This window comes from Prionailurus viverrinus, chromosome B2, assembly GCF_022837055.1.
Source record: "Prionailurus viverrinus isolate Anna chromosome B2, UM_Priviv_1.0, whole genome shotgun sequence".
Classification (NCBI taxonomy): domain Eukaryota; kingdom Metazoa; phylum Chordata; class Mammalia; order Carnivora; family Felidae; genus Prionailurus; species Prionailurus viverrinus.
The window spans coordinates 32845817-32858213 of NC_062565.1; the positions used below are offsets into that span (position 1 = coordinate 32845817).

A 12397-nucleotide genomic window follows, 5' to 3' on the forward strand; every position below is an offset into this window, starting at 1 on the left:
CAGGAGTTCCCAGCTAACCCCTTGGGTTCCTGCATTTTTAGCCAGTAGATGGTCACTGTGCCCTACCTGCCCAGGGCTCCCACAGAGCTGGTGGCACATTTCATATCCCTGCCTCGGCCACCAAGACCCTGTGACCAAGGGCAGAACCTGATTCCAGTTACCCCAACCACAGGGTCAGAGATCAAGAGTCACCAGTACTCAGACTGGACAGTTTGAGGGCAGATGCCCAGTTGACTCTGGGGACACTGTTCAGTCCTGACAGGCCCACAGCTCCTACAGTGTGGCCTCAGGACTGGGGGCAGGGTGGGCCTCGAAGCTGCCTCCCTGGCTCTCTCCTGGTCAGCTAAGGCCCTCACTATCCACTGTCACTGCCCTGCATTTGCAGGAGACTGGACTCGAAGTCCAGACCATCTGGGCTAGAACCCTAGCTCTCAGACTTCAGTTCCCTCATCTGCAAAATGAGATGATGGTACTTACCTCAGAGGGTCAGGATAGGATCCCTATGAGAATTAGCAGGTTAATACTCACAAGACCTAAAGAGAGGCCTGGTGTTTTGCCAAGTGCTACAGAGGTTTGCCAAACACCGGAGGACACAAAGAGGTATAAGTCCATCCCTGCCTCGGAGCTCCTGGGCCAGCAGAGTTTTGCTAATAGACGGCATTATTTCTAGGCCAAGGCACAAACAGACGGGAATACACACGAAAGACAAATTCTCCAGCTTCACCAGCCTGCCCTCTTGTCTGAGAGTCTGATCACAAAGTTCTGAAGACCAGGAGAGACGCAGAAGGGACAATCCTGTCCCGAAAGGGCAATAGAGGGAGGGGGCTGGGGCAGGGTTGCATGGAAAGCCCCAGCCCTGGACCCCACCCAGCCCCAGGTCCTGCTCCCCTCGGCCTGAGGAATGGAAAACATAAAACACCACTCAACAAACCCGCACTCCCATCACACCCTCATTTCTTATGGGGGAGAGACTGAATTGTCAACCACGATGGAGGGGAGGCTGTGGCCGCTGCAGAGAACAGGCAGGTCTCTCCCAAAGCCAAGGACACATTGGGCCGAGGGACCCCGGCTGCACCTCCCCACCTGAGCTACCCTCAGCCTCTCCTCTCTCCTCCTCCATGGGTCCCTCCTCACTGGAAGGGGAGGAATGAAGTATCCATTCCTGGGCCTCTTGGGTCCAGAACCAAGTGCTCTCGCTGGGATCACGAGCCACCTGCACAGACACCAGACTGGGGAAGACCCTCCCCAGGAGAGTCCGCCTCTGCCTGGGGAAGCTTCTGCGGGAAGGGGTCTGGGATCCTGTGGGCTCTCAGGAGCCCATCAGTGCTGCCCCTCCAGAATCTCCACCCCAGAGTTGTCAAAGGGCCAGCCATGCACTTCCAGAGACTTCTCCACACACTTTCGTCACATCCTTGACTTTTATCTCAAATCCAGCCCCAATTACAGATGAGAAAACAGGTCCGGCAAGGACCTTTATTCACAAGGGTACACCAGGCCTTGAGCGCACCCTCTATGACACCTCTCGAACCCCAAGGGCCCTTCTCCTGAGCTCCTCAGGAAGCAACAATGACAGAGCCTAAGTGGCTCGCAGTGCTGGGGGTGGGGGGTGGACAGGAATCATAAACACAAGTTAAACAAGGACAAGTGCTCTGTCCTGAATGTTTGACGCTGTGCCCGTAACCTGCACGGCTCCCCGCACACCTCCTGATTCCTCAGCAAATAACCCTACGGCATGGCTGGTGCTCACCGAGAGCCTTCACATGCCTGGCATTTTCTCTTCCCCGAGGGAGGCAGGCGGAACTGGCCCCCTCACAGAGGACGTAACTGAGGCTTGCAAGTGGTCAAGCGATGTGTCCAGAATCTTACAGGAATCCTGGCAACTAGCACATGGGCATACACACCTGGGGACTGGCCTGGCTGGTAAGCGGCAGAGCTGGGATTTGAACCTGGATCTCTCTAGCTCCATGGGAGTTTCTTCCACCCTGAACAGTGCCTCCCCTTCTTCTCCCTCCATCCAGTCCCTGGTCTGCCTCCTTCCCTCCCTCTGGGGCCCAGGGGTCAAGGATCCCTGTCGCCAGGGCTAGAGGAGGTGGTGGCCGTGGAGAGAAGGGGGAGTCGGGAAATCCCCTCACGGATGGGCAGGACCCCCAGGCCCAGGCAGTTCCAGAAGGAAGCATGACACACATTTCTGAGAGCTATCGGAAGAGACAAATCCCAGACACATGGTGGCAATGACAGCAGCAACAGTCTGAAGATGTCCTAATTGTGTCCCCGGGTACAGTGAGCCAGAGATGCGTTTGGCTCTGCCACGGGTGACAGCCAGCCGGGAAAGCATCGGGAGAGGATTTTCTCCGTCAAAACCCTGCAGCGATGGTTACTACGGTGACTGCAGCCTTTGTCTGCAGGTTGTAAATTGTAATTGAAATGAGTTTTCAAGGTTGAAATAATCAGAGTTCCTCCTCATCTCCCCCATCACCTCCCCACAACTCACCCCACCTAACTGCAACCCTCCTGAGATCCTCCCTCGCTCGCGCGCCACGCATTCTTGAAGCGGCTCCCTCACGTAAAGGAATACAAAATCAATTACGTGTATACTCGCGCATGTACACGTCTACGCGTGCACCTGCATGCACTGATACACAAGGTCTATACACACACCCGTGTTCAAACACATATAAGCACAGGTAACATATATATCGCGTGGCACTCATCCAAACAGAGTCACCAACAGATTCACCCACTGTTGGGCCAAGAAGCCCGCAAGTGTTTTCTTTGGGAGGTGACACCCGGAAGCACCAGCAGCGGGTAGGAACCAGAAATGGGGAAGGGAGGCAGCTGATACCGGGTGGGCTCAACCCCTCTGGGGACCGCCGGGACACTGCGTCACAGACACAGTGTTGCCCATCGGAGGAGACAAACACTCTAGCTCCTGCCAATCTTGGGCCAAGGGCTGCTCCCAGGGGCATTAATTAACTCCACTGGCAGAGACAGGGTGGGGGAGCACGGAGGGGACTGTGGGGGGAGCGGCTGGCATGTCCACAGTCACAGCCACGTGTACTCCAGCAAGGTGCGTGGGCACAACACACACATCTAAACGTAGAAGCCTGAATTTACATACAAATATGCAAACGTACACACCAGTGTTCATCCCTTGGGCAGACTTCCAGGGAGAAGTGTAAGAGGGTCCCAGGATCCGCCCAGCTGGGCCTGTCTCCTGGCTCCACCCCGGACCAGCTCTATGACCTAGGTCAAGTAAGATCTCCATTCCTCAAATATAAATTCGAGGTACTCATACTGACCTTGAGGGGCCAGCGGGAGGATGAAGGAGGCACAGACATAACACACAGCATCATACCTTATATACAGAAGGGCTTTGTAAACCTGTTTCCTATCCTCCCGGGCCCTCCTCCCCCGGGCAGCATCCCACAGCCAGGGGCCTCTCCCCAAGCCCAGGCACCCCTTCCGTCCTGCCTACAGCCTGGCACAGGCTGGCTCTCCTTCCCTCCAGTGGGGTGCCCACCCAAGGCAGACAGGGGCCCAGGTCAGCCCGCCCGCTGATACGCAGATGGGGGGACAAAGCTGCCACGCTGTGCTTTCTGGCCATCCCCCTCTTTCCTGACCTCCTGTGGTTGAGGCATTCTCCCTGTCACTTCCCTGAAACACACAGGTTTCTCTGAGAGTCCCCTGAGTCCTGCTCCTGAGGCTGGGCTCCACGCTCTCCAGTCCTGCCTGTCGTGCCCCAAAATCACATGACAGGCTGTCCCTTGTCCAGGGTCCCATTCCTATTCTTCAGCCTCATACCCTGGTTCCTGCTGAGCCCTGCCCTCCATCAAGACACCTGCTTTCCAGTCTGAGGTATCTCTAACTCGGCCTGGTCCCCTCTGTCCCTCAGCCTGTTTCCCCAAACCCAGCATCCACTCTCTCCTCTCTGTCCCAGGGAACCACCTCAGGTGTCTCCGGGATTACCGGTTGGGGCAGATGGGGATCACCACCTCAGTGGCACGAGGTAAGGTGACCTGGCCAGTCGAGGCGGACTCCTGTCTCCCAGCTGTTCTGTCTGGCTCTGTGGTGGTACATTCCAGCTGCAGGCCCCTTTCGAAGGTAAACAATTCTTGCGGACCCGCAAGAATATGACCCCAGGATGAAAATATTGACATTGGAAGTTGGTGGTCCCAGCTGTGACAGAGACTTCCAATTGCAGATGACCACAGCAGCGGAGAAGCTCTGTCTCTGAAATTGGTAAAGATACCTTCCGGAAGGTCGCTGCATGAAAAAGCAAAGTTCAAGTCTCATCCTGGAACTCCTAGGTCCCCGAGAGTCTGACTTCAAGCACGTGTCTCCAGATGTTCACAGATCCCCAGTTCGAGAAACAGGATATGTGTGTCGGGGCCAGTTGGGAGCAGCCTGAACCCCCCGTTCGGCCTCTTGCAGACCTGGCGAGTTGCTTAGCATCTCTGAGTTCTGGTCCCCTGGTCTGTGAAAGGCACCCGGCACCCAGGACCACTAGACAAGAGTAATACCTGGAGAAGAGCAAGCAAGGCCGTTCTCTGCCCCTTGCCGATCCTAAGGCCTGTGCACCTCTGCCCAGGAGGAGAGCCTGGGTTTAACTCTCCTGGACAGGGTAGGATGGGACCTGGGGGCAAAGGGGAGGCAGCTCCAGGGACGGGAAACACAGTCACCCCACACGGTCGCCTCCTTTCCCCCATCACCCGGTCATGTTCCTTCCTCTTCCGGCAGAACCTGGCTTTCCCTCCAGTGGATCTTTCCCATCGGCGTGGAAATATGCTGTCGTTCCCCCCATTTAAACAAACAAAACCCCTCTCTTGACCCACACACCCCGCCCCCAGCTAGCATCCCTCTTTCTCTGTGTACAATGGAACTTCTCGAAAGCATTGTTCCTACCCACCATCGTCAATTTCTCTCCCTTGTCTTCCTGATCAACTCCAATCCTGGTCTGGCACCCATCTCTCCAAGGAGTCTCCCCACGCTGCCAAATCCCCTCACCCGTTCTCCGTCCCATCTCACCTGCAGCGTGACCGTGCATGATGGGGACCGAGCTCTGGTCTCCACTCCTGTGCTGGCTCCTCTCCCCACCCCTTGACATCTCAGTGTCCAGGGCTCGGTGCAGGGACCCCAACGACACTCCCTCCCTTGGTGTCCCCAGCCAGCCCCATCCATGCGCTGACAACTCCCCAAATCCCAAGGCCAGCCAGGCTTCTACACCCACATCCAACAGACATCTCAGGCCTAAACTGAGCTCCTGACTCCCCCCCTCCCCGCCCCAGCCCAACCTTCCTCCACCCATCTCGTGCACGCCCAAGAACCATGCAGCCACCCTTGATTTACTGTCCTCTTTCTCTCACCTCGAATCCTTCAGCGAACTCCATGGCCACTCTGCCAAACGGACAAAGAAATCTGACCCCTTCCCACCTCCAGGGCCACCACCTGCTCCAGGCCCCACTACCTCCTGCCCAGGCTACAGCACCGGCCTCTGAACTGGTCTCCCCCTCTACCCTCACCCCACCTCCTCTCCAGGCCGCAGAGTGAGCTTGTGAGAACAGGAATCGGATCACATCAATCCTCTTTTCAAACCCCGCAATGGCTTTGTCTCATTCTGCATAAAAGACTAAATCCCGACAAACTGCCTACAAGGCCCACTGGGATGGGCCAGCCAGCCCCACCTCTCTAACCTCACCTTCCTGTTAATACTCTCTGCTTCAACTATTGGGCCCTCCTCACTGCTCCCTGGGCCTGCCAGGTGTGAGCCTGCCTCCAGACCTTTGCACGCACTGTGCCCTCCGCCTGGCAAGCTCGTTCCCGGGTCTCCACACGGCTGGCTCTCTCACTACCTTTGGGTCTTGGCTCAAGCATCACCTTCTCTGCAAGAACGTCTGACCTCACGATTTAAAAGCGCAACCTCCCTGATCCCCCAGAACTTTCCATTTCCTTCCAAGTGACTTCCTGAGTCTGCTCTCTCCAGGCTCACGGTTCGGCCCTCCCTGGAGACCCGTGGCACTGACTGCTAAAGCTATCCTACCCACCGTCACCTTGTCTGAAAAGCTGCATTGTCTCCCAGCTGCAGTGGGAGCTCCCCGGGCAGGCCAGTGCCCCTTACAGAGCCCAGCACGGGGGTGGCATGCAATCAGCCTCCGTGAAAGCCGCTGGAACCAGTGAGAAGCGGCACTGGGGGCCGGGGGGTGGCAGGGAGCCCTCCGGCCACCAAGTGGCTGATGGCTTGAGTAAAGACGAATTGCTCTAATGGGTGGCACGGGCTGGCACCCACTGGAGATAATGGGTAATCCCAAATGTTGGTCTTCCCTCCTTCCCCCAGGAAGGAGGCTTTCTCAGGTTCCTTTGGGAATGTGTGAATAGGAAGATCCTTCAAAGCCAGGCTTGGAATACCCAGGAAGGCCCCGGGGCTAGGACATCAGCTGCTCTGAAGCGGGATATTTGTGGAGCTAGACCGGCCAGGTTCAAATCCCAGCCTCTGCTACTCATGATCTTGTGACTTTGGGCAAGTCTTTAGCCTCTCTGTGCCTCAGTTTCCTCATCTGTAAAAGAGGTTGCCGGGAAGATTAAAAGGAAACCACTAGGACAGAGCTTGACAAGTAACAAATGCTATCTAACGACTAGCTGTTGTTACCATTGGTGGTGGTGGTGTGGCTGTTAGCGCGGTCTGCGTGACAGGAGTCTCCCCACACATCCCAGCTGCCATGAGGCCACCCTCCCTCTCGGAGTTCCCAGCCCCTGGGAACAGCAGGCAGTAAATTTCTCCTGTTTCCTCATAAACCGGGCCTTCCTCTGCTCAGCCATCACCTGGCTGGCAGGCTGTCAAAAAGATAGATGCTACATCTGCCTTGTTTACGGCTTTAATTCCCGAACCCTCTCTGCGTGCTCCCAGGGAGGGGCCCGGGAGATGGGGAGGGCTCCCCTGGGCCTTGACAGCTGCAAAGACTCCCCACTCAGGGACCCCTACCTGGCTCAGGTGCAGGGTGGTCCCTGGGCAATTTGCAAGCGCTCCCACAGATCACTTCCATCCCTTCCCTGGGAAAAGGGGAGCGAGACAGCTCTGCTGGGACGGGGATGGCCATGGGTACCGTGATTCCCTTTTTACAGGTGAGGAAACCGAGGCCTCAAGAGGTAAAACGCTCCGCCAAGGTCCCACAGCTAGGAAGCGGCCGCACCAGGCCTCACACCCAGGTCTGCTCTCACCCTTACCATTTGGAGACATACCAGCCCGATCTCCAAATGCCAATATCTGCTGCTCTTATGAGACTATGTCCGGTCACAGCCGTTCTCTCCCCAGCCATTCGGCACGCAGGCTGGAGGTGCTGGGGAAGTGGCGCCCTCCAGGAGCGGCATGTGGGACTGAAACAGGCAGAGGCCAACTGCAGAATCTGTTTGCATCAAGGGGACCAGAGTGGGCCAATAGGAGGCCACCAGTGCTGAGGGGCGGGCGTCCTGGAAGAAGTAAGTGGGAAGCCAGACTCTGGAGACAGCCTGGGGGTACGTAGAGAACAGAGAGCCTGCCTGGGCTGGCGGGGGCGGGGGTGGGTGGGGTGGGGGGAACGGCAAGACTGAGGGGGCCTGGAGAAGCGGGAAGGAAGGACACAGGAGAGACAGCAGCACCAGCCCTAGGGCCGGGCTGCCTGGGTATAAATCCAGTTCTGCCAATTTTCTAGTGCTATGATGTTCTCAAATGGCCTCAGTAGCCTCTTCCGTAAAATGGGTTCTGCACCTGTGCCTCTACCAACTGTCCTCTCGCATCCGGGATCCTACAGCTGACGGAATTGGTACCAACAGACTTGGAAATCCCCCTCTCCCACTCACCCTCCACATCAACAACCACTGTACCAACACTGATCATACACATCATTTTGCAGCCAGCCTCTTCGTGCACGGTATCCCCCCGCCCCCCATCCTCACCACAGCCCACGGAGATGGGCAGCGACTCCCCTGCCTTCTCTGAGACTCGGAGAGGTGAAATGACCTGTCCAAGGTCTCACAGCAGGGAGGACACAGAGTTCAGATCCAGACCCGGGGATGAGTCCTTCCCCTGCCCTCCCCGCCCCCACCACCAGCTGTCCCGGGGCAGAGCAGCACTCCGTGGGTGTCACCCGGGTCCCCCTGGCCTAAGACATTCTCCCAAGGGAGCGGCTCAGCTCAAACCTGGGCGGGGCCATGGGAAGCCAGAGCCGCCTCCCCCTCACCCAGGGTGAGTCTCAGGCCCCACAAGCGAGCATTCCTGGCTGTAGCCCTGCTCCTCACATTAGCCCGAGATAGACGGGCTCACCGTGCCTGACCTGGGGCCACGCCGGGACTCTTGCCAGCCTCTCCTGGGGCTTCAGCTGCAGCAGGAGGGCTCAGGGTCAGCTGTATCGTGCTGTCCTTCTCCTCACCACCTGTGTTCATGCAAGCCTCAGCTCTTTTGTTCATGCCTTCCCCCAGTCTGCAGGTCTGGGGTGCAAGCCGTCCTCCCTCCCATCACCGCCTCTCCCTCTGAGCCAGGGGCTACCACATTTTACTGCGCGGTAGAACCACCTGGGGGACTTTTTTAAAAAATCCCGATGCCCAGGTTGCACCCAGAACCAATTCCCTCAGAATGTCTGGGGGTGGGAGTCAGGCATCAGTAGCTTTAAAAGCTCCCACGGAAATTCACCGTGAACAAGGCTGTCCCCACCCCGGTTCCCAACCCTAGGTACACATAAAATCACCTGGGGGAGCTTTCCCAAAACCCGTAGGCCAGGCCCCACCCCTCAGGTTCTGATGTAATGGGTCTGGGGTGGTGCTGGTATAGTGTTAAAAGCTCCCAGGTGATTCTGATGCACAGCCGGGCCTGAGAGCCACCATTTCCCAAGTCATCAAGTGCTTCCATTAATACTTTGTCACTTCCACCCGGAGATACCCTCTGGCCCGGTTCACCATCAATCCCATTTCTCAGATAAGAAAGCAAAGGCCCAGAGAGGTCAGAGAGCGTGCCTCAGGCTCGCAGGGAAGCTCTAGACTCTTCTGGATTCTGCTCTAGGCCTCCTTCCTCCACCTGCTCCTACAGCCCAAACATCTCCCTCGGGGCTGCGGAGATGTGCCCCTCTCCCCAGTTCACCAGCGCGGCGACGGGAGACGTTTGCGAATCCTGACCCGAGACCTGGGCGTCTGGGTAGAGCCTACGGGGGCTGACCAAGGCCCTCTCCCTCCCGCCCCTCCCAGACCAAGAGGTGACTCCAGAAAGCCCCTCGCCTTTGGCAGGCTAGACATGGGAGGCCCCAGATACCCATCTTGCCCCCAGCTCCAGTATCACCTATTCCCATCCTCGAGTCAGGCCTGGTGACCTATGATCAGGGTGAACTCACCATTTTCCAACGCCACTTAGGCGCTTTTAAGAATAAAAGGGATGTGTTCAAAAATTATGCCAGGAGAAAAGGAGTGAACAAGAAGCTTGGTCACCCTACCCAAGAAGGTTCAGTCTCCTGTGCTCAGGCATGTTTGTACTTCTTAAACCTCCTCCGTGATTACTGCCTGATGAAGGCATTTGCTGTGCAGCCTTCGGCAAGTTGCTTGGCCTCTCTGACTCCCCATAGTATCCTGTATAATACGGGGACCACAAAAGTCCCTAGAGCTGTTTTAAGAGTGAAATGAGATAATGTCTGTAAAGTATCTGGAACACAACAGATACTTAACACACAGTGGTATTTATGGTTATTAGCTCATCCAGGAACATAAGCCCCCACATAAGACAAATACACACACACGCCTTCTCCCTTAGACATACCAACTCATGCACATACACAATCACACACACCTGTGTGTGCACACACACACTGCCACGTACACCCACACATGAGCTTGCCTGCTGGGCCCCGGGGGTATCGATACCCATGGTCCTAAGTTGCCAATATTCCTGATTCCCAGAGGGCCCTGGCCACCAGAGGGCAGCATCCACCTCACCTGCCCACCAACCTAATCCCGCTTCCTCCTCCCCCAGCCCTGGGGATCTCCCCACTGCCTAGCATTCCATGCAGCATGTCCCTGCACCCAGTCAGGTGGCCCTGTGCTCATCTGGCCCTCCTCCCAAGCTACACAGAATAGCCCAGAAGGGTACAAGAGGGACTTCACCACCCTCACATAGGTACCACTCATGTTGAAGACACCCGGAGCCCCCTCAAAGTCACTGAGGCAGGATCCTGCTGCAGGACTGCCCAGACCAAGAGCACACAAGGACCCACACCTGAATGTATACAAACGTGAACCCACCATGATGGCTACCCTAGGGGACTTAGGGCCTGGAGCTCAGACCTGAGTTCAAATCCTGCTCAACCACCCACCATCTATGAGAACTCAGGTGCCTTTACTTACCTTCTCTAAGCCTCTTTTCCAATCTGTAAAACGGACCCATTGTCCCATCCTCCTGGGGCTCATTCCCTATCCTTTTCAGGACTATGCCCGAAAGCTACCTTTACAGGAAGCCCATCTCTCTTTTTTTGGTTTGTTTTGTTTTGTTTCTACTGCACATTTGCTTTCTGACATATTCTATAGTTGATTTATTTATCTCGATTAAACGTTTTCCTACTAGGATAAAAATTCCAAGAGATTTTTGACTCTTTCATTCGGTGCTATATCCACAGCGCTTAGAACAGGGCCAGGCACACCCTGAGAATCAAACTGGCGTTCGTTGAATGGCTGAGGGAACCGAGAGGTTTCTGCACAATGCTCACACCGGTGAGCTTCTGGACTCCCACACAGGGCAGCTGGGGTCAATTCTGTGGGCTCGTCCTAGGGACATCCAGATGGACCCCGAGGTGGCCACAGGCCGGAGGGAAACTCTGCCGAGATCCAGGAGCCCATTCCCCCCACCATCCCCAGCAGCATCAAGGATGCATGAGAGCACCTTGAGTTTCTCGGATTCTGAGCCCTCCCACACCCAAGGCCTCCATCCAGAATGGCCCTGAACCGCCCCCTCAGACCCCGCCCCCAGGCTCCACCCCCCCCCCCACGGCCCGCCCCACTCCTGCGGTAGGGCCACCCCCCCCACCCCCCAGGCCCAGCCTGGCCCCGCCCCGCGCGTGCTCACTGGTGCACTTCTTGACGTGGCTGCCCTTCTTGAGCGCGTGGCGGCTGAGCTTGCAATGGAAGTTGTCCTCCCAGAACTCGGCAAACCAGATGTTGCGCCGGTTGTTGTCCAGCGTGCGGCTGGAGAAGTAGCGGTCGAAGCCTGGCAGGGAACCAACCAAGACGTCAGGGCCTCGCGCCCCCCTTCCCCACCTGCCCCCGGCCCTTGCCGCCTCCACTACCCAGAGATTTAGGGATGGCCCAAGCAGAGGGAGGGAAGAAGGGAAGAGCATAGCCTCTGATCCAGGGCCCGGCCGGGGAAAAAAACAAAATGTGGAGCTTTTCATTTCATTCAAGATGAAAAGAGCTGTATTAAGTCCCAGGGGGAGCACGTGTAATCTTACAACTGCTGCCTTTATGGAAGAGAAGTGCCCGGTGAGGTGCTTTGCCTTTTAACCACCAGAATGCTAATATCGGGCCTCTGTGAGAAGGAGCCACCTGGGCGTCCTGCGATCAGAACAGAGAGTCTGGTGGGGGCTGACCAAAGCTGGGAGCACCTAAGCTCTCTGGTTCTGAAAAGACCAGACAAGAGAGGGGAGGGGATGACCTAGGTCACACAGCAAGACCAGGGCCTAGATCTTCTGCCTTCAAGTCCAGAACTGCCCCATCATTGACAGACACGGCTTCCTCCTTCAGATGTTCCAAAGAGGACTCACCAACACAGCTCTAAGCCCAGAACCAGCCCCCGCCCCCCGGGGTGGGCAGGCTGGCGGGTGAAGAATGCCTCGGCTCTCCTCCCAGTGCCCCTTCTGTATTGATGACTGTTCCAGGTAATGTGCCCAGTTGACTGGGCTCTTTGGGGTGGGCCAAAAGTTCCAGAAGTTCAGTAGGGTCCACACCATGTGGTGAGCTTCCTGTCTAGGGCCGGGTTCAAGTGGAGGCTCAGTGGCTGTAGGAGCCAGCTGCAGGAGAAAAGCTGACATCGGTGAGGGACTGGGCTAGGACAGGGTCTCCCAGCCTTGGTGCTCTGGACACTTGGGGCCCCATCATTCTCTGTTGTGGGGGACTGTCCTGTGCAGTGCAGGATGTGAACAGCATCCCTAGACTCCACCCACTCGATGCCCGTAGCATCACCGCCTCCTCCCCCCCACAGTTGTGACAACCAAAAATGTCTCCAGACATTGCCAAAGGGCATTTGGGGGTCAAATCACCCCCAGGTGAGAACCACTGCTCAAAGTCTTCTCTAATATCCCAGAGAGGAAAGGGACTTTGTCAAGCAAGTTCTGGGGTTCTAATCCCAGCTATGCGACTTAATAGCCACTATATGTCACTTAATCTCTCTGAGCCTTAA

At 56.6% G+C, this 12397-nt stretch overlaps 1 protein-coding gene across 3 annotated transcripts in view; it reads right to left on the reverse strand.

Moving 5' to 3' along the window:
* GRM4 (glutamate metabotropic receptor 4) overlaps positions 1–12397 on the reverse strand; it is a 70137-nt gene that overhangs the window by 20062 nt on the left and 37678 nt on the right. For all 3 annotated transcript variants that reach the window (XM_047860891.1, XM_047860892.1, XM_047860893.1), the window contains one exon: positions 11069–11209. In XM_047860891.1, coding sequence (XP_047716847.1) covers positions 11069–11209 — 141 coding nt within the window. The remainder of the gene's footprint in view (positions 1–11068; positions 11210–12397) is intronic.